Source organism: Rattus norvegicus, chromosome 16 (genome assembly GCF_021556685.1).
Source record: "Rattus norvegicus strain SHRSP/BbbUtx chromosome 16, alternate assembly SHRSP_T2T, whole genome shotgun sequence".
Classification (NCBI taxonomy): Eukaryota; Metazoa; Chordata; class Mammalia; order Rodentia; family Muridae; genus Rattus; species Rattus norvegicus.
Genome location: NC_141549.1, coordinates 6,156,645 through 6,184,102, shown reverse-complemented (window position 1 = coordinate 6,184,102; position 27,458 = coordinate 6,156,645). Strand labels below are relative to the sequence as shown.

At 51.7% G+C, this 27,458-nt stretch overlaps 3 protein-coding genes across 8 annotated transcripts in view; all 3 read right to left on the bottom strand.

Annotated features, from left to right (window-relative positions):
- Positions 1-15,165, bottom strand: Itih4 (inter-alpha-trypsin inhibitor heavy chain 4). The gene is made up of 23 exons (NM_019369.2): positions 15,061-15,165; positions 13,727-13,887; positions 12,031-12,135; positions 11,745-11,907; positions 11,490-11,600; positions 11,209-11,337; positions 10,465-10,581; positions 10,148-10,316; positions 9,945-10,070; positions 9,576-9,757; positions 9,297-9,482; positions 7,113-7,252; positions 6,747-6,901; positions 6,484-6,513; positions 6,177-6,236; positions 5,578-5,772; positions 4,795-4,851; positions 4,433-4,465; positions 4,117-4,233; positions 2,621-2,792; positions 959-1,113; positions 638-716; positions 1-217 (listed from the first exon to the last, which is right to left on the bottom strand). Exons 1-23 carry the CDS (start codon positions 15,148-15,150, stop codon positions 148-150), a joined length of 2,802 nt encoding a protein of 933 aa, NP_062242.2. The 5' UTR covers positions 15,151-15,165; the 3' UTR covers positions 1-147.
- A 5,148-nt stretch (positions 15,166-20,313) lies between these two features.
- On the bottom strand, positions 20,314-22,564 carry Mustn1 (musculoskeletal, embryonic nuclear protein 1). The gene is given in 3 exon segments (NM_181368.4): positions 20,314-20,988; positions 21,165-21,297; positions 22,295-22,564. Coding segments are annotated over 3 exon segments (249 nt in total). The 5' UTR covers positions 22,304-22,564; the 3' UTR covers positions 20,314-20,881.
- Positions 22,565-24,651: 2,087 nt separating this feature from the next.
- The window catches only part of Stimate (STIM activating enhancer), a 57,410-nt gene continuing 54,603 nt past the window's right edge, over positions 24,652-27,458 (bottom strand). For 5 of the 6 annotated variants that reach the window (XM_087588580.1, XM_087588582.1, XM_087588585.1 and 2 more), the window contains one exon: positions 24,652-27,264. In XM_087588580.1, coding sequence (XP_087444706.1) covers positions 27,166-27,264 — 99 coding nt within the window. In that variant the 3' untranslated portion in view covers positions 24,652-27,165. 6 annotated transcript variants of the gene reach the window in all.

Genomic DNA, 27,458 nt, shown 5'->3' with positions numbered 1-27,458 from the left:
TTCACATCACCCTTCTTTATTTGTAACAAGAGAGCATCCTCTTCCCCATCAAGGTCTAGGCCTCACAGGCGGCCCTGTTGGCACACAGTGTCATCCGCCTGCATACGAGGACAACATGGCAGGTAGCAAACAATGCTCCTGTCAGTTCTATATCTTCACCGTCCAGCAGGAAATCTCTGTTCCCGGGAACCCGTCTTGATAACTCAACTTGAGCTCTCTAGGGTAGGAAGACAACAGAGAAAACATAGGCAGGCTGTCAACCAACCTCAGGTAAGACTAAAGAGATGGGGGTGAGGTGGGGGCGGCTGAAAACTGGAGCATGGAGTGTAGGGTGCCTCGAAGCCCCCCAGAATTCTCTCTGATACAGGTCAGGAAGGCCCAGTTGCCCAAGGACTATTCAAGAGGATTATTTGTGATGTCTTCTGGATCCAGGACTTTAGAAGTTTGAAAGGAGTAAGGAAACAATGGCGTCCACAACCTGGTGTCCCAGCTGACCATTCTTTGTGGGGGAAGGCATCCTTTCATCTGTTCTTAGTTCACAAGCATGGACAGGAGTAGGGTTCTGTAGATCCCAGCTCTCACCCTCTTAATCCCTACCCCACCATAGCCGGGCCCAGCAGTCTGTCTGTGCAGTTACCTGGTAGCCGGGTAGTCGATTCCTAGAACTCTGACTGTCTGTTTTGTATCATCCCAGATGATATCCTGGTAAAACTGACCTGAGATAAAGGGTAGGTTGGTGAGGGTTAAGAACAGAGAGGGAGGGGGTTGGGGGATTTAGCTCAGTGGTAGAGCGCTTGCCTAGGAAGCGCAAGGCCCTGGGTTCGGTCCCCAGCTCCGAAAAAAAGAACCAAAAAAAAAAAAAAAAAAAAAAGAACAGAGAGGGAGATGGGCAGAAGCGAGTGACCCAGTCTGTGCCTGGTCGGTCACAGCTGGTTTTTAAGGGCAAGTGACGTCGTACCAAGCTCCCCTGTAATGTCGTTGGAGAAGTGATGAGTGTCATTCAAAAGCAGCATGAGTCCTCTCTGAGGGTCATCCAGAGACAAGAGGCTGATGGTGACTTTGTCTGGGCCACTGAGCTGTAGCAGTCCCGTCTTATCCATGGTCATCTTTAAGCTGCAGAGAAACACCAAATCCTTACCAGGAAGGCAGAGACCTTCATGGTGGAGTCTCAGTAGGCTGGGTCCCAGCAGCAGGGTAGGGCGTCTACTCTTGACCAGGAAGTCATTGTGTAGCTTTAGGCAAAGAGTCCCTTCAGTCTTTTAGGCTCAGCTACCCCGCTGGCAAGAGAGCACTAAAGCAAGCTCTCATTTGTAAAAGAGAATGAAGAGTCCCTGGCTCCGGTTTTAAGTTTACTTTCTCATGAGCGAATTTTATATTTTATTGGGGGTGATGATACTAGTCACCGTCACTTTGACCGGACTGAGAAGCATCTGGAATATTAATAGAAGTCATCTCTGGATATGTTTGGAGGTTAAGTGATGGGGGAACTGTCCTGACCCCGGGTCACACTATCCCACACATTGCGAGTGAACAGCATAAAAGGCAGGAAGAGATTCTCTTTGTTTCAGGTTCTCTCTGCTCAGCCATGCCCTCTGCCCTGACGGACCGAGGCCTCCTGTGTGGACAGGATGAGTCCTCCCTCCCTGAAGCTGCTTCCTGTGGGTTTCTGCTCACAGCAACGGGGAGTCTGCCACACCTATGCTTTCCGCAGCTTAGCTACGCTGACCTCTTCTTGCCAAAGCGTCACCCAACATGACGGTGGATTTTCATTGTGGATTTGATTGGACTGTGAAATACTTCACAGACTGCAAACGGACATTTTTTAATGCATCTATTAAGGGATCTCCAGAGCCCATTGGCATGTTAGAGAGCAGCTCAGCAGGAAGGGCCACCCTGAATGTGGGCAGCAGCATGCACGCGTTAGGGTGGGGGGCCTGAATGGCACAAAAAGCGGAAAGAGGTGTGCGAAGCCAGCCAGACCGTTTGCTTTCTCCACCACTTGGTTGCCATGAGGTAAGCCGTGCGTGCTAGCTTCCCCTTAGGCTCGCCATCCTGATGATCTATCTGCCCAGGTCCAGAAACAACCAAACCTCATAACCTCAGGACCTGAACACTGGCCAAAATAATCCTTCGTCCCTTGCTCCTTCCTGGTGCATGTTATGGCAACCAGAATGCTCACACGCTGCGGGTGACGGTAGCATTCATAAGGCCTGATTCATGAATGTCACCTTGAGCTCACCAGGCTGGACACGTAAGAGACTCTGTACCATCTGGTGGCACACGTTCCCCCAACTACTTCCTTCCAATGGGTCCCTTAGGCCTCTGACTCGGAATCTGGATGGGTTTAGTGATTAGCAAGGGAACTAAGACCCAGAGAGCTGTGTAGTTTGTGCTCCAACCACACCGACCTTGCCAGAGACAGGACCCAAGTTAGTGATGGAGGGGCAGGTCCCAGGGCAATGCCTCCAGAGTTGTAAGACATTATAATGTACCCCTGCCCTACCAGGAGTGCAGCCTACTGCAGGGGACTCAGAACCAACTACTTCATCTGTGGCCCCGGGCCACCCATCATCACTAACATCACGGTCAGCACAGCCTGGGACCCCGCCCTGGGACTTACCCAGGTAACACAGAGAACAGTGTCTTCTTCCACTTGTATTCAGAGTTTTTTCGGCCCCTTGTCACCACCAGTCGTTCAGGCGTTGCATGGACCTGCAGGTGAGGCTTCAGGATGGTCACTTCGATCCATGAGAACCCGATATTCTTCTCATACTTGCCAACCACCTCCAGCCCTAAGGAGGCCAGACCAGAGATTTCAAAGTCAATTCAGAGCAATGACCTGAACGAGTAGTCTCCATGGACTATGTCCTTTCTGGAATGGGACCCCAGAAGGGTGTCTCTGCTTAGCAATACTTCAGGTCTGTTTTTGTCGTCGTCGTCTTCTTCTTCTTCTTCTTCTTCTTCTTCTTCTTCTTCTTCTTCTTCTTCTTCTTCTTCTTCTTCTTCTTCTTCTTCTTCTTCTTCTTCTTCTTTCTTCTTCTTCTTCTTCTTCTTCTTCTTCTTCTTCTTCTTCTACTTCTTCTTTTCTTCTTCTTCTTCTTCTTCTTCTTCTTCTTCTTCCTCTTCCTCTTCCTCTTCCTCTTCCTCCTCTTCTCCTCCTCCTCCTCCTCCTCTTCTTCTTCTCTTTTCTTTTTTGAGACAAGATTTCACCTGGTAGGCCAGGCTGACCTGGAAACTCATTATGTAGACCAGGCTGGCCTTAAAGTCGCAGAGATCTGCCTGCCTCTGTTTCCCAAGTGCAGGGATTAAAGCTGTGTGCCATCCATCATGCCTGGCTCAGGTCTAGTTCTTACAATCTCTCCACTCAAGCTTTAGTTTCCTGTGGTTTTGACCTTAGATCCTCCTGACAGTCACCCTGCTGGACTTTTGAGAAGCATGGCGGGGGAGGGGGGGTGGGCTGGTGGTCAGATCTTGCTTCAAGTGTCAAGCATTCGTCAGTCCTCTGCAGTGTGCCTGGGTCCTGAGCTTGCCGTGTGGCTGAGAATGAGGTGGAAAGTTTCTGCCTCAGAGAGCAGAGAGGTTCCTGAACCTGGGTGATGATGTAGGAGATCACGTGATTCTCGGGGAATGAGGGAGCTGTGGCCCTCTCTCCCAGGGTATTTATATGGCTCGGCATGAACATTCCTGAGTTCTGTACATCCCTGTGTCTGCCTGGACACTGTAGCTTGACCATTGAGGCCATTCCAGGATTAGTGAGTGCGGTCTGGCTAGCTCGTCTGCTTCTCCAACCATTCCTCTCCTCAATACCATGAAGGACCCATGGAGACACAGTGGGTCATATATTCCTCAGCTCTGTCCCCTCTCTCAGTCCCTCAGACAATCCTGGGTGACCCTGCACAGCTCCCTGACTCTAGGCAACTTCAGCCTTCTCTCAGCTCTGGAAATTGACCCGTTTGCTGGCCTTGTGGTGTTCCCAGTGAAGGCTTACAGGCGGCTGTGGGAGGGAGGGCTTTTTTGGTGTATAGGACATTTTCCCACATTGGGTACGCTGCTGTGGTTAGTGGTAGTCATAGGAGGTCTAGGTTTCAATGTATATATCTGGGATTTATCTCTTACCCTGATTGATGTCTACAAACAGCTTCATGGGCTTCTCAGAATGTAAGATATCCACACAGAGCTGGTCCACACCAGATCCCGGAAGCGGCAGGATGATGGTAGGAGCCCGGGGGTGGTCTAAAATAGCCAGTACACAGTTCCTGAGGCAGAAAGCAAAGTCTAGGGGGCAAAGATGTGTGTATGTGTGCGTGTGTGTGAAGATGTCTGTGTGTGTGAGTGTGTGTGTGTGTGTGTGTGTATGTGTGTGTGTGTGTGTGTGTGTGTGTGTGTGTGTGTGTGCGTGTGTGTGAGGATGTGGTGGGGGAGGAATGCTTACCTGGGTTTGGGGATTCCTCTGGTGTGGTGCCTTCTGAAAGAAGGAAGAAAAAAGTCTGGGTTCAGGTAGTCCCTTTCTGGGGAAGAGGGCATTGTGGATGGGATGGTAGGTGACAGGGCTAGGGCTCTCTCTCCACTCTAACATGTACAATACCATGTAACAGTTTATAGAGACCCAGAGTTTCCCTTTTCAATATCTTCTGGAGCTATTGGGCTGGGGGGGGGATGGGGCCCTGGTAAAGGCATTTTTATGGGTTTGTTTGTTTATTTGTTGTCTGTTTGCTTTCAGAGCTAGGGAGCAAATTCGGGGACTATGCACTTCAGGCAGATACTCTCACGAAGCTAGGCCACTAGCTGCAGTACCTTGTTCCACCACTTTCGGTAACATGGCTAGACTTGGGCCGGCTGGATCTTGTGAGGCTGAGGTGAACATGAGCACAGGAACATTGGACAGAAAGGGAGAGACCGTTAGGATGCCGGGCCTTGTGCACCCGAGGCCCCTGACCTTTCCTAACTGCCTACCAAGCTCAGGCCTAGAGAGGCAGGGGTGATTTCAAGGAGATAGGTCCTGACTGAGTCTGAATTCAGATTGGGAACAGCAAGGAGTATAAGAACTGCTGGAAATGGGAAAGCCATCCTTCTCCATCGTGAGGAGTGGGTCCTCAGGGAACGAAGGGAGTTAAAGTACTGCTCTGGGGGAGGGAGGCCTGTTGTCCAGGAACTGCTTGGGGAAGAGGCACCCCCCAAGAAGGAAAGAAGGAAAGAGTTGGCTCTGGTGGTCTAAGGAACCTAGTCATGAGCCCTTTTGTGACCCAGGGCTCACAAGAGAGGCTACTCTGTCAAGGTTTGTGGGCCGGCAATCAAGGGACAGAGCAAGAGCCAAGAGAGCTGATTCTTGAGACAAAATGCTGTGGACAAGGCAGAGAGAGGCTGGCGCATGGATAGAAAAGTGAGGGCAGGGAATTATGTACTCATCCAGCCCCTGACTCCTGGCTCTGCCTTAGGACAGGATCCCAGCTAGGTCTTGTCTACCTGCATTTCTTTGCCAATGTCATGGCTTACTCTGTGTTTTCTCTCCCTCTTTGGGTCAGAATCATTGAGCTAGGAGAAGAAGGAAGCCCGCTGTGGGTCAGAAAAGAGGCTCACATAAGGATGGCAGGTCTAGCACCCTTCCCAAGGAAGGCTGCCTGCCGTAGTCAATGCTAGAAGCAAAATGAGGATGTCCGGGAGGCCCAGGAGGTCCAGGAAGTCCAGGAGGTCCAGGAAGTCCAGGAGGAGGCATGTATTGTCTAGATCCAACGAGACCATCCCCGAGTCTGGACAATGTCTGGAACCTATTTCCTAGTTTTAAAACATTGGCATGAGCAGTTTCTCACAGGCAACATTGTGGGTCCCCACAGCCAGGACTAGGGACTTCATGTCAGGAATAGGATGTAGATTAGGTAGGTAGTCCCTGCTTCCTTTTGGAAAGCCTCCCCAGGAGATGAACAGTGGTAGAACTCTTCCCCACGGAGGGTCAAGCCTCCCTGGGCGGTGCCCCTCCAATTAGCCTGATTGCTGAATCAAGTAAGATTCAAGTAAGTCAAGTAAGATTCTAGACAGCCAACTCCTAATTAAACCCACCTGATCTTTAGATACAGGTCTGTTACCAGCCAAGAGACCCAGGCTAGGCACTGTCCTTCCAGAGTCCTCCTGGCACAGTTCTAGAAACCTCCCTTCCCACCCCATTGTCCCTTATCACCCACCTCTCAGCCTGGATGTCAGCAGTTTAGATCCTGTGGTAGGAGTCTTGAAATGCCGTTGAACTGGAAGACAGTGAGACTTGGGTTTAACTCTTTGGAGCCAGCTCTCTGGGGCTCCATCCTGGATGGGGACTGTGTACCTAGAGTCCAGGGCAAGGCCTGAAGGGTGGCCAGCATTTGGGCGAGCAAGTGGCTAAGAATACTGACATGTTTGGGCAGATGACACCAGCTCCTGGCAGCAGAGGAAACTTGGCCCTCAGAAAGCTGCTGGACCCTACATAGGCAGGGCTTTGAGCTCTGAGGCCCTTACCTGCTGAGAGGATACTCCACACTCCACCATCTGTAACAAATGAACAAAAGAAGCAGAGAGTGAGAGAGGCGGGTTTTATGGGTGGTTTCCCTAACCTCAGGAGCTTTTGCTTAAACTTGCTTCCCCAGTCCCAGACTAACGGGTGCACTCAGTGAGTCTAGGGTGCTGCAGGACCTATCCTCGGTCTCCGCCTTAGTGAGTTAAGATGGGAATCAGGGGCATAGTCTGAAGCCATGGAGGATGAGACCCAGCCCCACACTCACCGACTTCCGTAGGCTTCTCAGCAACTTGGAATTGTTCTTGATCTTCAGGTTTGGTGACCACCATGTGCGTGAGAGGAGTGACAAAATTGTACTTGAGTGACAAGTTCAGAACTTGGGCCTCGAGGGCCTCTAACTCAGCTCCTGAGGCTGAAATCCTGCAGGTTGAAGACGTGAGAGCTCAGGAGGTCCCCGGGTATCTTGGCAGTTCCCCTTTCACTGGCCCCTCCTTGTGAGTGCTCCCGGGGAAATGTAGAGTTTGGACCTAAGACCTCATACATACCTGGTAGATAGCCTGTGCCAAATATGCCTGCCCCACCACTGAAAGGCTTACTGGTGCAGGGGCTTGCAAAGGCCAGGGTCACTCACCTCTGCTCCAGCTGTTGCTGTATGGTCAGCAACGCCCAGAGTCTCTCCATAAAGTTATGAAAGATGTACTTAGGACCCTGGAACTCTTTCTCTTGTTGGGCTATGCTGGCCTCCGTTTGGAAAGTGATGTTCTGCAGGTGCTGCAAAGAGGTGCCAGACCAGGCCAGGGCAGTGAGGGCCTCGGGCCCAAACCTGTCCAGACTGCATTACTTTTGAGTATTGTGGAGATAGGATGGTCTCCCACAGATGCTCCAGGGTAAGAAGGAGGTGGGGTAAATGTTAGCAGCTGCCCAGGAATGGCAAGACAGCTGTGTAGGCAGGAGCTCGGGTCGGCTGACATTTTATAAGAAGGGACAACAACTTCCAGGCCAGAGCAGAAGGAAGAGTTCTCAAACAGTGTGGGGCAGAAAAGGGTTCTGCTCTCCCAGACATGAGGAAAAGGAAGAGAACAGAAAGGCAGGGCCTTCCCCAGTAGTTAGCAGTGGACTCGAGACTAGCACTTCAGAACCCCAGCAAGCTGTCTGCTCCACATCGCCCCTCTACTAGGGCTGGCCAGCCTGGGACAATGACAGGAAATGTGTGCCTCAAGAAACACAGTCTGGCTGCTTTCTTCCCAGGGGAAGGATGGCGATGGTCTTAAGTTGGCCCAAAAGGCAGTCTGGGAAATGGGGCAGAAAGCAAGCAGGCCCCAAGCCTCCTCCATCAAAAGGGCAGGTAGCTAAGAGGCCCAGTGCAACCGTCCCACTGTGCTGGTACCAGCCTCTTCTGGCTCCTATGCAGGACCTGGCTTGCCAAAGCTTTGGTACATGAAGGCCTTGGGCATGAGTTTCTCCCTATCTTCTCAGTGAGGCTACCTGCTTGATGTTTTTCCTTAAATGAATTTTGAGTAGACAGACATTTTCTTTGGGCTCATCCCAGAACAGTTTAGTCACACACGCCTGTAGCTCTGGTTACTCGGGCAGCTGCGGTAGAAGGATGAACTCAAGGCCTCTCTGGGCTACAGAGCAAGTTCAATGCCACCCTGGGAAACTTGCAAAGGACTTGTCTCAAAACAAAACATAGCAAGAGAACTGGAAATGCTGCTTCGTGGTGGAAGATTTGTTTGGGGTCCCAGATTCAATTCCCTGCACTAAAACCAGTGTACTCGACCCTGTCCGTGATGTTTGAAGTCATGTTTGTGATTACAAAGTATCCCACAGTAATGCTACAAAGTAGCCACCTGAATCAACTACATTTGTGATCAGGAGGAGCCTGAGTCACTTGTCACCTATGGGAGGTGAGGGAGGTTGATTTGCAGACATGTTACCTGGCCAGTCTTCAGGAACGGTCCTACTACTTGGCCATGTCTGAGATGAGGCCTTGGGTCTCCCATTACCCACTGCCATTTCTTGCAGACAAAGTGTCCTGATGGCATATGAGCCCAACAGCCCTTCCTCATTTCTGGGTTCTGCTGCTCCTACCGATCGGTCACTCAGTCTTAGCAGACCTCCTGTCTGTCCTGCCTGGAGCTTGCTCTGTTCTCCTGGGAGCTGGGAGTAGTTCTCTCAGTCTGGCCACACCCTCAAAGGCCTGTTATGAGAACAGAGGGCACGGGGCACTGGGAAGGAACATCTGTTTCCATCTTATGTTCCAGAAGAGTCAGGAGGCAGCAGGGCGGACCGAGTTATCAGTTCCTATATGTGCTAGCCGCTCTTAGGAGCTATGCTATGCTATGTTACATTATGCTATGTTATGTTATGTTATGTTATGTTATGTTATGTTATGTTATGAGCATGTTGTCTTACAGGATCCGTACCATGAACCCATGTAGCGAGGGCTGTGTCCTTCAGGAAAACCCGAGGAAAAGGGACCTTTGAGACTCACTCAAGGTCAGTCAGCTGGAATTTGGTATGGCTTGAGCATAGTCCCTCCAACTGCAGATATGGAGACTGCCCAGGCTGCCCCAGCTGCCCCAGCTGCCCCAGCTGTCCTAGCTGTCCCAGTTGCCCTAGGCTACCCCAGGTGTCCTAGCTAACCAGGCTGCCCCAGCTGCCCCAGCTACCCCAGCTGCCCCAGTTACCCCAGCTGCCCCAGCTGTCCTAGCTATCCCAGCTACCCCAGGCTACCCCAGGTGTCCTAGCTGCCCCAGGCTGCCCCAGCTGCCTCAACTTCCCCTTTGCTCCAGGATGACTCAGTCATGCTTACCATCTGCCCACTGACTTTGGCTAAGAGGACATCAGGGCCCTGGTCCCGGAGCTTCCCAGCCACCACCATCTCTGAGCCCTTAAAGTGGTGTTGGAAGTTGTACCGCGTGACGTCCTCCACAGCATTGCTGGGATATTCAAAGGTCACTGATGACAGCAGCGGATTGGCCACTTCCTGGTAGAAGTCCTACAGTGTGGCAGGGGGTGGATGGAATATCCTGCAAACACCAGGCAAGCAGGGTCTGCCCGGCTGTCTGCATCCTCCGGATCCGACCAGTACCTGAAGCTGCAGAGCAGAGTCTGAGTCCTCGTAGATGCGCCGGGCCAGGCCTCCGTTGTCCAGGGCCAGCTTCTCCAGGAAAGGATAGTTCACATCAAAGCCAAACCCCAGGCAGAAGAGGCTATACCGCCCATTGATGGCTTCCTGTGTGTTCTTCTGGATAATCTTGGGATTGGTCTCCCCTAGATTCAAGAATTTAGGAACCGGGTGAGAAAGAATGATTTGCTCAGCGGACGTTTCTGGAACTTGAGAGCCGATGGGGTCTTGACGATTCTCCCTCTCCCCACCCCAGGTTTCATGGTCAGTCTGGAAGCGATTCCAGCCTTGCTCCGTGTCAAGCATGCCCAGGAATGGCCACAGTGTCCTCACCCACAGTGGGCTCGCCATCCGTGAGCAGGATGATGAGGGAAACGCTCTTGGAGGGCAGTAGCTCAGCCTGGTTGCTTTTATCCAGCAGTTCCACAGCCGATAGCACTGCTTTATTGATGTTGGTCCCTGGAGGACACAGACTCAGGGTTGGTCCCAGCCAGTGACCATGGAAACGCCTACCCTCCTAAGATGCAGAGACTCACCTCCCTGAGCCGGGATCTTGGAAGCATAGTCAACCGCCCTGTTCAAGTTCTCTTCTGTTGCTTGCACCAGCAACTGCTCCCACTGGTTTGCTTCCCCACTGAACACAATGATATTGAACTGGTCTTGGGTGCTGAGGTCTTTCAAGATCTTGATTAGGGCTTCTCGGGTCTGATTAGGGGGAGAGAAGGCAAGGCAGGTGTCTCAGAGGAGCTCCCCAAAGGTGCATAATCCTTGGGGTAGTATCCTGGAAGCTTCCACCCACAATGCTGGAACAGGGGAGGTGCTGCTAATCTCAGAGTCTAGGAGACAGACCTACCTGTTGGATTTTCTTGCCTGCCATAGATCCGCTTTTATCAATGACAAAGAGCACATTCTTGGCCATTGTAGGAAGGTCCTCTGGGGCAAAGTGGTGCACAAAGTAGCCGTTCTCAATCTGTGGCCAGAGCGAGTCCACATTCAGATGATCAGATCATAAGCCCCGCCCTACCTCTGTTAGGTCTCCTCATCCCAGATCCCTGTTCTCTTTTTATGACCCCTCTCCATCCCAGCTTCTTACCCATCCCTCTCCCCCAAATCCTCATCATTTTTCAATGCTCAATCCGTTGCCGCTAACAGGAGACTTCCGTATTCAGGCATCGCCCTAGATCTGTCCATAACTTTGTTCCCTGTTTCAGTATTTGAGGCAGCTTATGCTAAAAGACACTATGAACCCAATATCCATCAAGTGGGAGCACTGAGGGAATAGGGAGTAAAGGGAAGCACAAACATGACCAGCTGCTAGCCTTGCAGGTAAGGCTGAGCTCTGAGCCTCGAGGTAACAAATGCATAGAGGGAGACTCCACAAAGTCGGTCTTTGCAGAGACAACCCTTTTCTGACTCCAGAAAGGGAATAATATTCAGGATCATCATAATTGAACTGCCTGTTTTCTGTCTGAGTCAACCCCTAGTGCAGAGTACAAAGGAGGGGCCGTCACTTTCCTTTTCCAGAACCCTCTTGCTTAGACGTGTGAAGGTAAGACACACTTTGAGGTTTCACTGCTCTTGTCTGGAGTCCACCCACCTGAATGGTACCGCCAGTGGAAGACCGGTCCACATCATAGCGAACGGTGAAATCCCCATCTAGCACCGTGTCCTGCTCATTCTGAGACTTCCGTTGCTGGGAGAGTGTCGGCTTGAACTGGATATGTGCCTGGAGGAACAATCAACACTGAGGTTGAAAGGAACAGTGGGAGTGGCATGGATACAGATCTCAGAGCTTTCCACCTCAGATTGCTGCCAACTATTTCAGGAACCATAGTCTAAAGACTGGGCGTCTTCACTTGATGGCCATAGCATGCCTACCTTGGTCTTGTTCTGTGAAGTGGTAAGGGCATTTGCCAACTCCTGGGTCATGAAAGTACTCTCTGTCTCCAGGGTGCTGATACCCTGAGGCTCAAAGATGTAGATGTCCATCTGGAAGGGAAATACAGGTCACCAGGGTCACCAGGGAAGCCATGAGGTGGGCTGTGCTCCCAGGAGGGTAGGTGGCAAAGGGAGACTGCCTTAGTAGGGAAGGGATTGTCTATGGGGCTTGCTGGAGAAGGCAGTGCCAGGTACCTGAAGGTGCTTGACCAGCTGCTCAGGCCTCACTTTGAGGAGTAGCTCATACATTCCCAGCCGTCTTTGGAGCAGCTCTTGGTATATGAGTTCGAAGGTAGTCTTGGAACCAGGGGCCACGTTGACTGACACTTCAAACTGCTCTGTCTTTCTCCCAGTGGTCCTGGGGAAAAGAACCCGTTTAGGTCAGGTAGGGGATGTATCCTGGAGTGAGCAGCAAAGCTAAAGGCCAAGGTAGGAGCAGTCTCTACCCATGCACACTCCCCCCAACCCCCCACGGGCTCACTTGACAAGGCCAGCGCTCTCTCCCCGGCCCACAGCAGCAGTGTATTGCTTCTGGGCTTCAGCCTTCTCTTTGACAACCCCTGGGTAGGTCACACCATCAATGATCCTAGATAAGGAAGAGGACAAACAACTGAGAACCGTTTTAGAAGAGTTTTTTCTTTCTTTCTTTCCAGAATTTGGTGAGCTAGACATGACTCCTGTCTTTAACTGGGACAATGGCATTTATCATGCACCTACAGGGTAGAAGACCCTGTCTATGACACTGGGAGTGGCTTTCAGTTATCCTGAGACATACACAGGGTTAGTTCACACGGGTGTTCCTGTAGGGACAGAGCAGAAAGTTACAGAGAAAGCAGGACTGGGCTAAACTCAGTCCACATTCCACTGCCCCATGACCCTTATGAACTGTCCCGAAGGGCCAGCTAATCATAGCAAAACCAAGAGAGTAATGAGCTGGTTCTTTATCGAGCCCTACATCTGCCTCTTGTGTGGTCAAACTTGAGCAGGAGGGAGACACGAGGCTGCGACATAATTCCCTCCCAGTCCCCTTGCTTAGGACAGGTGTTGCAGGGAACTTGGCATCTCTGGACACAGGCTCTGGGGACCTAGTGGTGAAGACTCCTGGGAATGTAGACTAGTTTCTGGAAGCTATCCTTTGAGGTTGAGAAGGAATTGGCAAGGCTACTTCTTTGCACAGAAAATGGCTGTTCCAGAAGCTCCTTGTTGGGTGAATAGGGACCAATAAATGGTCATTTGCTTGTCCTAGGGGTGGTACCAGAGCGTGGGAGTGTACAGAGAAGGGGGAAGGGAGGGGATCTAGCCAAATCCACAGGACAGACGTCTTCCTTTCCCTTCTCTGGTCATGGTTAAGTCTTGGGCCAGCATGGGAAGGAACAGGGGAAGCCTGGCTCCTTCTTCTGGACAGAAAGTTCATCCTTTCTCCAGACATTCTGCCAGGGCAGGGAACAGAGATGTCTGCCCTGCACTTCTCTGTCTCATGCAGTAGAAAGACCTGGCCCACTAGCCTAAGCTTCAGGGTGGGGGTGGGGGCAGCTCTGGGGTGGAGGTGGGTGGGTAGAAAGGGAGGAGCCAGCCAGAGGGAAGTTAGTCCTGCCTACTGCCCTCTAATTCTCCTCCACCCCTAAGTGCTCCCTCTATTGGGGGCAAGCAGCCTGTCTCTCTGCGAGGCTAGGGCCAAGCGTGGAGTTTCACCAAGTTTAACAAACATTGCAAAAGAGATAAGGGCAGTGTTGGGAAGGAACTCAGAGGGCATGGTAAGGACTGCTGCTGTCTCAGAGTCCGCAGGAACCCTGGCATCTCCTGAGAAGGCAGAATAGATCTGCCTACCTTCTGCAGTGACAAAGGGACCCCAGGAGATAGGGCTTATATTTTCCCAGCTGGAACCTGATTTTGGTGACTTCCTGTGCCCAGGTTAGCCTTGCCCTAGGATTGTACTTCTCAAAGGCAAAGACTCCAAGACACTGTGGTTCTTGGCCTGTCACTTAGCAGTACTCAGTGAGGAGGCGGGATGGCAGGAGGGACAGAGGCTCTCAGGGGCTTGATAACATCCTTGTTTCCTGTGAGTCTGACTTGTGGAACAGAGGTCCCGAGTGCCCAACCTGTGGAACAACATGTCTCAGGCCCAGGGAAGATGGAGTTGCAGGACTGGGTTGTGGAAGACATAGGGAGACACCTACATGGAGAAGTTGGTGATGAAGGCTTTCCTGGGTAGCTCTACTTGGAAGGTCGCTTCTTGAACAGTATCGGCTCTGTTGACCACCCGGCTGGTAACAACAGTATGAGCAAATCGGGAAGAGACCCGGGAGTCCACTGTGAGACTGTAGATATCGATGCCATTCTGGAGAAGGGACAGGGAGGAGGGCTGGAGTGTTTACCTGACACCCCCAAACTCTTCAAGATAGGCTTTGACTCTGGTTCCAGGCCAATCTCCACCCTTGATCTGGCCCAGATACTGTCTACGCTTCAGGCAGAACCCCATCAAACACTTCACTGAAGTCAGAGGCAGCTGTGGACCTCATTCCCCACAAGACAGAGCCTACCACAGAGATCTCATGGGAAACAAAGCACACAGGAGCAGCAGTGCAAGCCTGGAGAGATCACACTTCTTATTCTGGCAAAGGCAAGGGGCCCAGAGTCAGGGGCCTTGCGTGCAGGTTGAGCTCTGCCTAGTAAGAGGGCTGTGAGCAAGGTCTTTGATTTTTTTGGAAACTCTGGCCCCAGTGAAAGTGGAAGAATGCTTCTGCCTCAGTCACAGGAACTGTAGGAATCTGTCCAGGATCAGGTCTTTTCTTTGCCTATGTTCCCTGCATTGGACCCTCTGCCCCGACCCCTCCACAGGGTACTGCTTGCCACATACACTGTTTGCCCCGAGGTTGGCAAATCCTTAAGAAAAGATATGTGCAACACATACAGCCTGTCCCATGTGTCATGCTGTGCACACACAAACTGTTCAGATACTCATGGTTACCTGCCCCAGTTTAGCACAGAGGAACGGCATGACTTGTTTTCAGGTTGTTTGAGGTTTCACATCAGCTCTGTACTATAGGTGGCACTGAACACTTCCTAGGTGTTATAAGCTTGATTATCAACCAGCACAGCCCTCTGATGATGTTATATTATTACCCTCTTTCAGATGAGGAAGTTGATAGGTAGAACATGTAAGTCATTCCCAGAGGTCACTCATCTAGAACAGAAGAGCTGGGCTCTTACAGCCACATTCTGACTTTCTTGGCTCTGCTGTCAGCCTCAAGGAGCAGCTGGCTCTACTCTTCCATCTATAAAGTGGCTAGAATAGGATCATTCCCTATATTAAGTGAGGGAACCTTAAGGATCCTTGGGTACTACCTGGTGACTAGTTAACATCAGGCCTTTGCACGAACACTGACCCGCACACATGCCTCCTTAATTACACGCATACTTAAGAGGTACCTCCCAACTTCCCAGGTGTGTCAGATCATTTACTTAGCTCACACTACACATACACAGAGGCACCTATGGTGGATACTGCTACCTTCTCAGTAGTAGTGATCGGAAGCACAGCCAACAGCGAGAGCAAGACCAGTACAATGTTCCACATGTGGGCAGGGGCAGGGCTCTTCATTTGTCTCCAGTTGCCTGCCAGACTGCTTCTGAGCCCCGGAGCAGGTGGGTTATAAATTGGCAACTTGCTGGTTGGCCTGCCCCTGCTGGTGCAAGTTCTGGGAAATGCAGGTTTCCAAGCCAAAAATCCCAGAGACCTCAGATAAGGAGACAAATGACCTATGTCCAGTAAACTTTGCTGATAGCAGGACATACCCTGAGGAGAGGCAGACTCAGGTTGGAGCTGGGTATTAGCAGACCTTCTGCAAGCTAGGTCCAGAGTTCCAGGAATCACAACCTGATGTAGACACCCACTATGATCTGTAGAGCCCGAGGCACCCAGCAGTGAGGCCAGCATGTTCTTAATGAATCTAGCCCAGGAGGATACTGAAGCTTCCCTAGTAAGACTGGGGCTAGGAAAAGACAGGGCCATATTAACCAGGTAGCTAGGCATGCCTGCAGGGGGTCCCTGAGACATTGAGAGGACCACAGAGGTGTCCAAGGACAGCAGCAAGATTGGTCACCTTTTGGAGCAAAAGATGCTGGGCCCAGGAGCCCCTGTTCGCTCACTAGTGTAACCAGGCCGTAGGTTCGAGCCGAGCAGACTCCCAAACAGGTCTGCAATTTGACGATGCATTCGAGTTGTAGAGATGCGTGTCCTGAGCCTAGAGGCGTGATGTTGGATAGTCTATGCAGGAAGACGGGGCACCTACGAGCCACTTGGATAGAGTTCCTGAAAGCTGTGTACGGGTGGAGTGTGGGCTGACTTTTGTCATAGCAGGCCCTTGAGAATTACTTAACTGCTGCTTGCCTCTACTCCTGAGTCCTTGATAAAATTAAAGTACTTGTTTTTTTTAATTTTAATTTTATTTTTATTGCTTTTTATTTACATCTCGATTGCGGCTTCCCCGCCCTCCTCTCCTTCTAGTCCCTCTCTCTCAGCTCGTCGCCTACCACACCCACCCACCCCTCCTCCCATTTCTCCTCAGAAAAAGGGAGGCGTCCATGCATACCACCAGTCTTGGCATATTGAGTGCATCTGCTACTGAGGCTAGATAAGGCAGCCAGTCAGGGGGAAGGAACCAAGGCAGGCAGTGCAGTCAGGGGTAGCCTCTGCTCCGATTTGGAGTCCCTTATGGAGACCCAGCTGCACAACTGTTACATATGTGCAGGGGGCCTAGGCCTGTCCCACGCATGCTTTCTAGTGGGCAGTTCAGTCTCTATGGGCCATATGGGCCCAGGTTAGTCGATTCTATAGGTTTTCTTGTGGTGTTCTTGACCCCTCTGGTTCCTTCAATCCTTCTCCCCACTCTTCCACAGGATTCCCTAAGCCCCACTTAATGTTCGGCTGCGGGCGTCTGCATCTGTTTCCATCAGTTGCTGAGTGAAGCTTCTCTAAGGACAGTTACACTAGGCTCCTGTCTGCTGGTATGGTATGGTATGGTATAGCGGAATATCATTAATAGTCAGGGGTGGGCTCCCTCTCGTGGAATGGGTCTCAAGTCTCATTGTGGGCCTTTCCCTCAAATTCTGCCCCATCTTTTACCCCTGCACATCCTGTAGGCAGGCGGAATTGTGGTCTAACGTTTTGTGGGTGGGTCGGTGTCATAATCTGTCCACTGGAACTCTTGCCTGGTTACAGGAGGTGTCTGGTCCACATTCCCCACTGCTAGGATTCACATGTCCCCATCTTGGGCCCTTAGTTTGTATTATGGCCACCCTGTGCTTTATGGCTCACGTCCACTTATACACGAGTACATACCACGTTTGTCTTCTGGGGCTGGGTTACCTCACTCAGGATCACCTTTCTAGTTCCATCCATTTGCCTGCCAATTTCATGGTGTTGGTTTCAATAGCTAAATAGTATTCCGGTGTGTAGAATTATCCATTCTTCAGTTGGGGGACATCTATAGTGCTTCCGGCCTCTGGCTATTATACATAAAGCTGCCGTGAACATAGCTGAACAAGTATCTTTGTGGGACGGTGGAGCATCTTTTGGGTCTATGCCGAGGAGTGGTATAGCTGGTCTCGAGGCAGAGCTATTCCCAGTTTTCTGAGAAACCACCACTTGATTTCCAAAGTGGCTGTACCAGTTTGCCCTCCCAACAGCAATGGCGGAGCGTCCTCCTTGCTCCAGATCCTCACCAGCATGCGCTGCCGCTTGAGTTTTTGAGCTTAGCCATTCTGAAGGATGTAAGCCAGAATCTCAGAGTTGTTTTGATTTGCATTTCCCTGATGACTAAGGATGCTGAACATTTCTTTAAGTGCTTCTCACCATTAGATTCCTCTGTCTAGATTTCTGTTCAGACCCATACCCCCTCTTTTTTTTTTTTAAAGATTTATTTATTTATTATATATAAGTACACTGTAGCTGTCTTCAGATACACCAGAAGAGGGCATCGGATCTCTTTACAGATGGTTGTGAGCCACCATGTGGTTGCTGGGAATTGAACTCAGGACCTCTGGAAGAGCAGTCAATGCTCTTAAGCCACTGAGCCATCCCTCCAGCCCCCCCATACCCCCTCTTAAACTGGGTTGTTTTGTTTGTTGATGTCTCACTTTTTTTCTTCTTCTTCTTCTTTTCGGAGCTGGGGACAGAACCCAGGGCCTTGCACTTGCTAGGCAAGCGCTCTACCACTGAGCTAAATCCCCAACCCCCTTACCCCAATTTTTAGTCTACCATTTTGTCCTTTTGTCAGTGTCCTTTGCCTTACTTTTCCATTTTGTGAGGATCCATTTATTAATTGTTGATCCGAATGCCTGACATGTTAGTGTTCCGTTCAGGAAGCTGTCTCCTGGGTCAGTGTGTTCAAGGTCACTCCCCACTTTCTCTTCCCTCAGATTTTTTTTTTTTTTAGGTCTTTGATCCACTTGGACTTGAGTGTTGTGTAGGGTGACAGGTATGGATCTACTTGCATTCTTCTCCATGCTGACATCCAGTTAGACCAGCACTGTTTGTTGAAGATGCTTTCTCCCCCCCCCCCCCACCCCCCTTGTATAATTTTGGCTTAACAAAAATCAAGTGTCCACTGGTGAGTGGATTTACTTCTGGTTCTTTGATTCGATTCCACTGACCAACTTGTCGATTCCTATACCAATACCACGCGGTTTTGATTCACTATTGCTCTGTAGTACAGCTTCAGATCAGGGATGGCGATTCCCCCCCAGACGTGCTTTTATTGTACAGGATTGTTTCAGCTATCCTGAGTTTTTTGTTTTTCCATATGAAGATGAGTGTTGTTCTTTCAAGGTCTGTAAAGAATTGCAGTTTTTGTTTTTGGTTTTTTGAGACAATTTTTTTTTTTTCTGTTTAACAGCCCCGGCTGTCCTGGAACTCACTTTGTAGACCAGGCTGTCCTCGAACTCAGAGATCCACCTGCCTCTGCCTCTCAAATGCTGGGATTAAAGGTGTGCCACCATACCCAGCTGGTTTTTTTTTTTTAACTTTTTGTTGGTTCTTTGTGAGTTTCACATCATGCACCCCAATCCCACGCATCTCCCTGCTCTTCTGTGCCTACCCTTTGCCCTTGCAACCTCCAGCCCAAACGGGGGGGGGGGGCTTGTCAAAGCTGTAATGTGTGAGTATCCCACAGTAGATGCTTTTGTCCACACTTCTTTACTTGGAGATGTTATTGCAGTGAATCACTGGTCTGGTTGGAGGCCTTTGGCTACTGCTACAACATCAGTACTGACTCCCCTGAGAGGGACTCCTCTTAGACACCCTGTCATTGCCCTGTGTCATGGAGATTCTGTAGCTTTATCTGAAGGACCGGCCCCTTCACACGCTCCAGCAGTTCATAGATGGGGTAGATGTTGGGTGGGCCAACGCAAAGCCCTAGAAGTAGGCTCGAGTGGTAGCTGAGCTGGTCAGCCCTCCATCTCTCCTGCACCCACAGCACAAGGTTGAGTTCTCCAGCACTGCCCAGCTAGCTCACCTAATGCCACGGCTGGCAAGGGCAGAGTCAGCTTTCCTGGTCTCATGGTCTCGGTCCTTTCCACCAGAGCCAGCTCAACTGTGGTGTATAGCCAAGGGGCAGGGCTTGCTCTCCCAAATGCTGCAGTCCATGAGGGGCTGCTCTCCTAAATGCTGCAGCCCATGAGGGGCAGGTTGGTTCTCTAGTTCTGATGAGCTTGGGCCTAACTCTCCCGCCTGCCATAGGTGGGGAGGGACAAAGGGTGGCATCTCGCCCTTGCCTATGCTACCACCCACATGGCAGACAAGTGTCAGGGATAGCTCTCCCATGCTTACACCCGCCGGGCTTGCTCACCTGCGACCTCTCCATCTGTATTGCACTGCCCAGGAGAGGTGCAGGGTCTGATCTCCTGAGAGTTGTAGCCAGTAAGGGGCAGGACCTCTCTCATGACTCCAGGGCCAGTTCTCCTGCCTGCTGCTGGTTTTAAGGGGTGAGGCACGGGTGGGAGACACTGCTCCCTCACCCACTGAGTACTTTTTTGTTTTTAAATAACGAAGAATGTGATGAAGTGGACAGATAGATACTGAGTACTTGATGCAGATGGAGCCGATGCTCTCCGGTGGCCCTGAAAAGCCCACTCCGGAGTCTATGGACCTAAAATTATGGCCAGCGGCTGGTGTGTTGTTTATCTCCAGCGCGGTACCTCAAGGCTGGTGGCGTCTGTCCCTAGGTCAGGGCATCGGGGACTTTGGGGCAATTTCTGTTGCTTCCATTAACACCTTCCCTTTGCTTGCAAGACTATGGTCAGAGGACACAGTCCTGTGCATCCGCTCCCTCTCCAGCCTCTAGATGGGAGTGGGTTGCACAGGGAACACAGTTCTTTTGGGAAGAACATTATTGAGAGGTCCAGGATCTGCCCCCACTGAAGTTCTGCTCCTCTGGGACCCAGAGGATAGGCCTGGAGCCAGAGCCACTTGCCCAGGGGCTCACAGGAGCTTCCCAGCAGAGTCGCCCGTGAGCCCGTACATCTGCTCTCGGGAGCCTGCCTGTGTCCTTGCCATCCTGGCCGTGCAGGCTTTTGGTTCCCTCAACCCGACACAGCAGGCACAGGTCTGAAGAGACAGATCCCAGGCAGCTCGGAATCTAGTGTTCTCAGGCCCGCAACAACACGCAGAGGGGGCTCGACCTCCAAGTTTGCTGTGTCACTGTCACTTGCTTCATGAAATAGGCATTAATTCAACCCTCCTGTTGTACATGACGGGAAGCCGAAGGCTAGTTTTACATTTTATTTTTGTCTTAGGTATGTGAACATTTCGACCACAGGCGTACCACGTGTATGCAATGCCCGCAGAGGCCAGAAGAGGGTGGCAGAGTTAAATGGTTATGAGCAGCCATGCGGCTGTTTGGGAATTGAACCAGCGTCCTCTAAAGAAACAGCAAGTACTCTTAGCTATGGCACCGTCTTTCCAGCCTAAAACAGAGATTTAGAGAAAACAGACAAGTCTACATCCGTCAGAAAGTCCGTATCAGGACTCCATGTCTAAGGCTCTTTCTAGAACACCTCAGTGGTTCTGAAAGCACACACATCATTCCCCGACCCACCTCGGGGACCAGGAAGGGCACTCAATATGCTGTCCCTCTCTTCTGCAGGTAGTGGCCATGGTACCTTCCCAAGTGGCGTATTCTTTATTGGTGTTTCCAAGGGCTAGGGTTGTGACAGTCAAGATGGTTCCAGAGGTGGCAGAGGAAAAGCATCTTCCAGCATTAAAAAAAAAAAAGAGAGAGAGAGAGTTCGTGGACAGGTTGCTGTGCCCAGGGGTGTAGTGCAAAGTGCACTTCTCAGCCAAAGACGCTCTTGGCAGGTCCCTCTTTGGGCTTCTCGAAGACTGTCTCGGTGCCCGTGCGGTTGCGGCTGAATATAGATGGGGCAGCTGAGCCAGCTTGCTCTGCAGGCAAGAGATGGAGGAAGTCACACCAGGGACCCGGAACTGGCTCTCTCAGGGGCAAGGCTCCCTCTGCTGTGTCCAGCCCCTCCTAAGCCCAGAAACCCTCCACACTGCTCAACTACTACTGGGGGATGCTTATGTCTCCATCCCGTCCACATGCCCTGGGGTACACTCACCATAGTCCCGCATGACCTGGTACGTCTTAGACTTGATCTCCTGGTTCTTGGACAGACTCCCCCGGGCCCCCTTCAGGTCTTCTTCCTTCACAGGGGGGCGCTTCTTCTTGATGGGGGCTTCAGGAGTGCCAGCCTTGGAAAGTCCAGAGCCGTACAAGTCAAGGCCTTGAGGTGAAGGCCCCTCCAGCATTGGCAGGAGTTCCTTCCTTCCAGGTTACTGAATTAAGCCAATTCAAAGCCCACTCCGCTCCCAACTCCTGTGAGCCCCCTGCCCTCTTAGTCTGACTTGGACATCTGACCTTGCCCCACAGACAGGAAGGGAGCTCCTGGGGGTGGTGGCCGCTGCATCCTCGCACTAGCCTGTTTGTCAGGCCGAGTTCAGGACTGGACACAAGGGGTGGACAGGAAAAGGCTGAACTTCAAGACTGAGCAACCCTAGGGAATCTTGTGAATTCTAAGACCCGTTCACAAAGGTGGCAAAGTCCCATACAGACTGCTGCCCACCCACCAAAAACACTGATATTTTCCATTACTATGTTAGGAAAGGGAATGAGGTAGACAGCCATAGAGAAGGGAGCAAGGACGACCTGGCTGCTCTTGTCCCAGGAGAGCTGGGACAGCCAGAGTTAGTGCCTACCCTGCCCTCCCAGCCAGCCCTGGCGCCTGCAAGGCTGAGGCCTTATTCCCTCTTAAGCCCTGCAGGCAGGTGCAAGGATTCCCTCCCTCAGCCTGGGCTGAGCTCCCAGGGAAACACGAGCCTGCAGAGACACACCCTCTCAGGGAGATAGCTGTGATCTAATAGGTACAGTCAGTGTCCTTCCTCCTGATTATAAATGAACACACATCTGGACACGCTAAGGCATCCAAGTCAGCTCCCTCACAACATACAAAGGCGCACAGTTCTATATAAGCACTCCCTGACCCCAAACCTTCACAAGAAGCCTGGAATCAATAAGGCCACTCACCAGAGCCTGGTGGGACCCAAGGTGTTCTCTGAGGCCAGCCTGTGAGGGCCACAGTGCCTCTTGTTTAGGCTCAGCTTTTACTTCAGAGTGGATACTACTGAGCAGTGTCCAGCCTTGCCCTCCCAACTTCCTTGGCACCAGATGGGCCCCACTGGGCCTTCTTACCTCGGACATGGTAGATGCCAAGCAAGCTCTCTTTTGGTAACTCTCTGGCAGCAGGCAGTAGCCACAGGCAAAGATCTGTGTGGAGCCCAGCCCTTGGGAACTTATATAGCCTGCTTGTGCGTCCTGGGTAGTCACTCCCCTCCTTTGGAAGCTCTCAGATGATTCAGATCCACGCAGGGACTAGCTGGAGTTTATTCTTGGACATGATGGGCAGCCACCCTGGGGAGAGCAGATGGACAGGGGGTATCCCGTATCTCGGGACAGCTGCTCCCTTGCAGGTGGGAGGTGCTGGCACTGTCGTCCACAGACTGCGTTTATGAATGCGAACCCTGGAAGGTGTGGGACAGTCTGGGCAGGCCGACTGCAAGGACCCATCCCAGCGGCAGGGGCGGGAGGAGGAATCTGCGGAAGGGGAGGGCCCTGAACGAGGGTGGATGCTCTTGTTTATCTTTCTCTTGTACTCCTGGATTCCACTGGAAATATTTTCCATCCCCGCACACCAGCAGGGCAGAGGCTTCCTTTCTGTTGCTTAGAAGCATTTCCTCATGGCAAGCACAGCTGACTCGGAGTGAGTAGCCAGGAAGGCTGGGACCCCGTAGAGCTGCTATATCACAGTTTTGCTGATGCCCTGGCCTTCTAGCCAGCTCCGGGGCAAGTTTAGTAAAGGGACAAAGCAAGGTAGGGTATGGGCCCAGGAGGAGACCATAATGCTGGTGAAGGTTTACAGAGGGTTTCTGCCTATCATGGAAACCGGGAAGCTGGCTGGCAGGACTTTAGAGAAGGGTGAATGCCATTTCAAAGCTGTGGTAAAAAGTACACAGCTCCCGTGGAAAATCGTTCAGCACCCCCATTAGCCTCATCTCTGCACAAGGAAATCACCAGGGGCAATGCAGGGCCCCTGAGCCTGAGGTGGGCTGTGGTGGATGTGGGAGGTTTGTCTTCTTTAGACAAACCTCCGCTCCCTCCAGTCTACAGTGGACATTCTTTTTATCCCTAAGGAACCAGGCAGATGGAATTCAACCAGGCACTAACAGTTGTCCTAAATGTCATCCCATAGCTGTTGTGCCTCCAACTCCACCCATTCTTTGTTCTGGTCCTGGTTCCTAGCTCAGTGTGGGCACCATCAGGTCTGTAAAGCATAGGGTTGAGCATTCCCATGATTCCGAGGAAAGGCCAGGCCAGGCCTTGTGATGCGTGCCCACAGCTGACTCCGGCTAGTCCTGGTCTCCAGGACAAGGATGAGGGATGTTCAGCTCCACACTCCAGGAGGGAGACTGTGTTAGGCTCATCAGGGATGATGGCTAGACTATGCTGCTTTCTTTCCTTGCAGACTTTGAGCCCACAGCAGCCAAGAGCCATGGGAAGGTTTATAAACCCGTTGAGCTATTTTAATTCCGCAGGGCACACAACCAAGGATCACGAAAGCACTCGTTTCTTTTTTCTTCTTTAAGGTAATAGGACTCCATGAAAATTTACTGCAAACCAGCTTGCAGTGGAAGTATACCATCTTCTCTTTCACCTAAGAAATGTGTTTCTGTGACTCGTGACACCATGCTTAGACAGCCTCGACAGGCAGCTGAACTGGGGTGCCTTCTTCACATAGGTCTGACTTCTAAGTAAGCTCTGTGAAAAGAAAAATTGAGAACTAAACCAGGACCCAGCCAACCAACCAATCCACTCACCTACTCAGAACTCAGGGTGTTCAAAGCGAGGCTGAGCACATGGCCCTCACTGTGAACGCGTCTCTCATCGAAAGCTGTGTGAATCTTCAATTCAAAGCTAGCTCACTTCGGGGGTGGTCGCACACATCTTTAATCTCAGCCACTTGGGAGGCAGAGGCAAGAGGATCTTTGAGTTTGAGCCCAGCCTGATCCACAGAGCTAGGTCCACGACAGCCAGGACTATACAGTAAGACTGTCTTAAAAACAAAACAAAACAAAACAAAACAAAACTAAAACCCAAACAAAAGACTGGCTTACATCCTGTAAGGTTTGCTGCCTGGTGGGAGGGATGGTCTGGGTCTGCCCCTTCCAGGTCTTGGGGCACCTTTCAGATAGACATCTTGAGCTGTAGTCAGCAGGCCTATACTGCCAAAGAGAGGTTATAACTTGTTTGCCCCGAGCAAAGAGGCAGGAGAGGTGGCACAAACCCATGACTCCTTGGTGCTAGGAAGTTCACAATTTATAGTTTGAGGCAGGAAGGTACTCCCAGCATGCTCCAGGGCTGAGGGGCCAGAGAGCCTCACCTCACACATCTTCCGGAACACTGCCACACAGGGTCATACCATTTATCTTTGCCTTTCCCAAACCCCGACCAAAGCCAGAAAGAAATAAAAGAGTAACCACCATCTCTCTGAGTTAGGTGTCAGCTCTCTCTCACTGGTTTATTTGTTAGTTACAAAAACTTCACTCATCACCTTGGCTTGCAAGCTTCCAGCAAGAGCAGCTTGGCCAAGGCACCTATTTGGACAAAACAGATTGACAGTGTACCACAGCTAAGTCAGCATTCCATTTTTCCCCCTCGCTCGGTGTTGCCTGCTGTCAGCCAGTAAAGGGTCCCACCTCATAAGGCAGCTTGGAACAAGTGATGGGGACACTCGTTCCAGGGAGGGAGGACAGCTCTGGAAGAAGCCTTCTACATCCATTCCAGTGAGACAGTGCACCACGGTAACAGAAAGGCCTTGTTGGCCACCGAGGCTCTCCTGAGGGACGCCGGGTTGCGAGAGTATGTGTGCTTATGCCGCATGAGTGCACGTACACATCCACACAGGATGGGGGAAGGACACACACACCAAACCTGTACACAGACAGGCTCAGTATCAAATACCTGCTGGACTTCCTTTCCTTCTAGGCCAGCCCAGGAGCTGTGGCCCGGAGACTGTAGCCCTTAGTGGAAATCAGGGTGCAGAGGGAACCTGCATTCACTTGCTTCCTGTCCTCCAGGCGCTGTGCTTGGGAGCTGGGAGGACCTTACGGATCACCTCTGTGAGGCTGTCACCTTGGAGTTTCCCCCACCTCTGTGCCTGGCTTGGAAGTTTCGGGAGCTGGAGTCTGAAAACGAGGTTTCCCCTGAGCTCCAGAAGGACGGCAGGGGCGTGTGCTGTACAGGCCAACTAAAGCACAATGGGGCAGGAAGGGTATGTGAGGAGGGTGTCAGTGATGGCCAGGGGCTGACCATCTCACCAGGACCTGAGTTGCACCCTTCCACACGGCTCAGTGGAAGTCACTAGAGAAGGGGTGAGAATGGTCAGGGCTGCAGGATGGGAAGGAAACAGGAACAACGCAGAACCTGGCTGAACCACTTCCCAGGTCACGGCCTCTGCCTGACTGGAATGGGAAGCCTCCTACAGCAGACTCACTCCCCTCAGTGGTCCTTTCAAGTGTCCCATTTGTGCTTGTCTCACCGAAGGCTTCAGCCATATCACTGCCAGTGCGTCAAGTGGTGGGGTGTTCTTGTGCCCCTTACCACTGTGTCTGCCTGCAGCTCTGACAGGCCACCAGACAGCCCCGCCCTGCTGTTCTCATAGCAGGGTCAATGCCAAGGCCAGCAGGACCACAGGTAAAGCACAGCCACGCTGAGGAGCGGGAAGGCCAGCCAAGAGGAGGGACCGTTAGAAACGCCTCATACCACCTACGCAGTAAAACATGGCTCTTCCGCTGTCTGCTCTGCTGCGGTCACCTCATCACTTTGGAGGGTGTGATGACAGGCTTTTCCCGACAAGCACAGCTGAGCAATCAAGCAGGTGACAGCTGGTGACAGACACCAAGGGCAAAGGTTGGCTCTGTAAGCTGCTGTACTGGATGCTGAGGCCAGGGCTACTCTAACGCTTGTGATTTAAGAGACTCTGAGAGAGGCAGGAAGCCAGCGGGAGGAGGCCTGGTGGCCTTGAGTCCTCTGGACACAAATGTCTAACTATTGGGCTCCCTCCCTAACCGAGTTTGACCAATGCCTCTAACATGTCCGCCTGGCCTGGCAGGGCTCTGTCTGTCCTCACAGTGGCGCACACAGATCTACTTGAACAGCTGCCTCCTGTGGAGGTTCTGACCTTAACAGAGTATGGCTCTGTGGCCGCAGATAAGCACTATCTAGCTACCCTCCCATCAGGACCATGTACCTCAGCAACCATGTTCCCTAACAGTATCCCTGGCTGAAAAACCTCCTTGTCTTGACCCGCCTCCCACCGGCTCCCACCCCATGAAAGGCAAACAAACCCATGTGTTTGGGGATTAAAAAGAGTTTTAAATACAATAGTATGAAAATATAACTTAAAAATATAAAAGTCAGACAGCATAGGGAAGACTTAAAAATCTGTTTGCCCGTTAGACCCATAGGTACTTTGTAGGAAACTAACACGTACTCAAAAAACAGTAACACTGTCGCAGCCTGTGAGACAGGCTTCAGAAGGAAAGAGTTACAAAAGCCGGTTTTTGAGTTAAGAAACCATTCCTGTTCCAACCTGGGTCAACCAGCGACTGTTAACCCCAAGCACGTCGCGTGTCCACAAGGCCTGCAGCCTCGGCAGGAGAACCCACCACAGTTCTGTGTGTGCTCTGTTTTCTTCCACCATGCCACCCGGTCAGACATAGGACAGGGGGTCTCACGACCCCCCAAAGGGACGACAACGAACGAACAAAGCTCTTCGCTTGCATATTTGGTCAGTGTTTGTAGTGCAACTGAGCGGGAACTCCAGCTGCCCACAGCCCCTCAGGCACCGGTCCTCTTCCCTCTTCTCAGTCACAGTAGTCTGGGGCGGGCGGAGAGCAGGCAGAGACAGCAGGAGGAGTGGAGGTAGAAGAGGAAGGCAGAGGGGAGGGAAGCAGTGTTGCTGCAGGGCTGGGCCCCAGGACTGTCACCCGCAGCGTGGAAATGCGTCATACGGGCAGCCCGAAGCGATGTTTCTTCTTCACAGGTCTCCGGAGGTCCTCCTCGGCGTCAGACTCCTCCATCTCGTCGTCAGCCGAGATCAGGATCTGATGTGGTCAAGAGGCAAGGTCTGAGACGCCGGTGTTTCTGTGTAGTGCTTGTCCTCCTCGGAGCCCAGCCCCTCTGGGAGGCCTCACGTCTCCCACATCCTCGGGAGAGGGCGGAGGGAGGCCCCTCATAGTGAGCTGTGCTGGCCTGCTGAAGCTAGCATTAGAGGGACCACCCCTAATCTGCCACCCTC

What these genes read in the sequence shown, in the direction of transcription:
- Itih4 (NM_019369.2), bottom strand. Translation starts at nt 15,150, where the DNA reads ATGAAGAGCCCTGCCCCTGCCCACATGTGGAACATTGTACTGGTCTTG. An exon ending in TTCATCACCAACTTCTCCAT is followed by an intron (nt 12,136 to 13,726) that starts GTAGGTGTCTCC and finishes TTCCTTATCTAG; the next exon opens with GATCATTGATGGTGTGACCT. An exon ending in CAGCAACAGCTGGAGCAGAG is followed by an intron (nt 6,902 to 7,112) that starts GTGAGTGACCCT and finishes TTCAACCTGCAG; the next exon opens with GATTTCAGCCTCAGGAGCTG.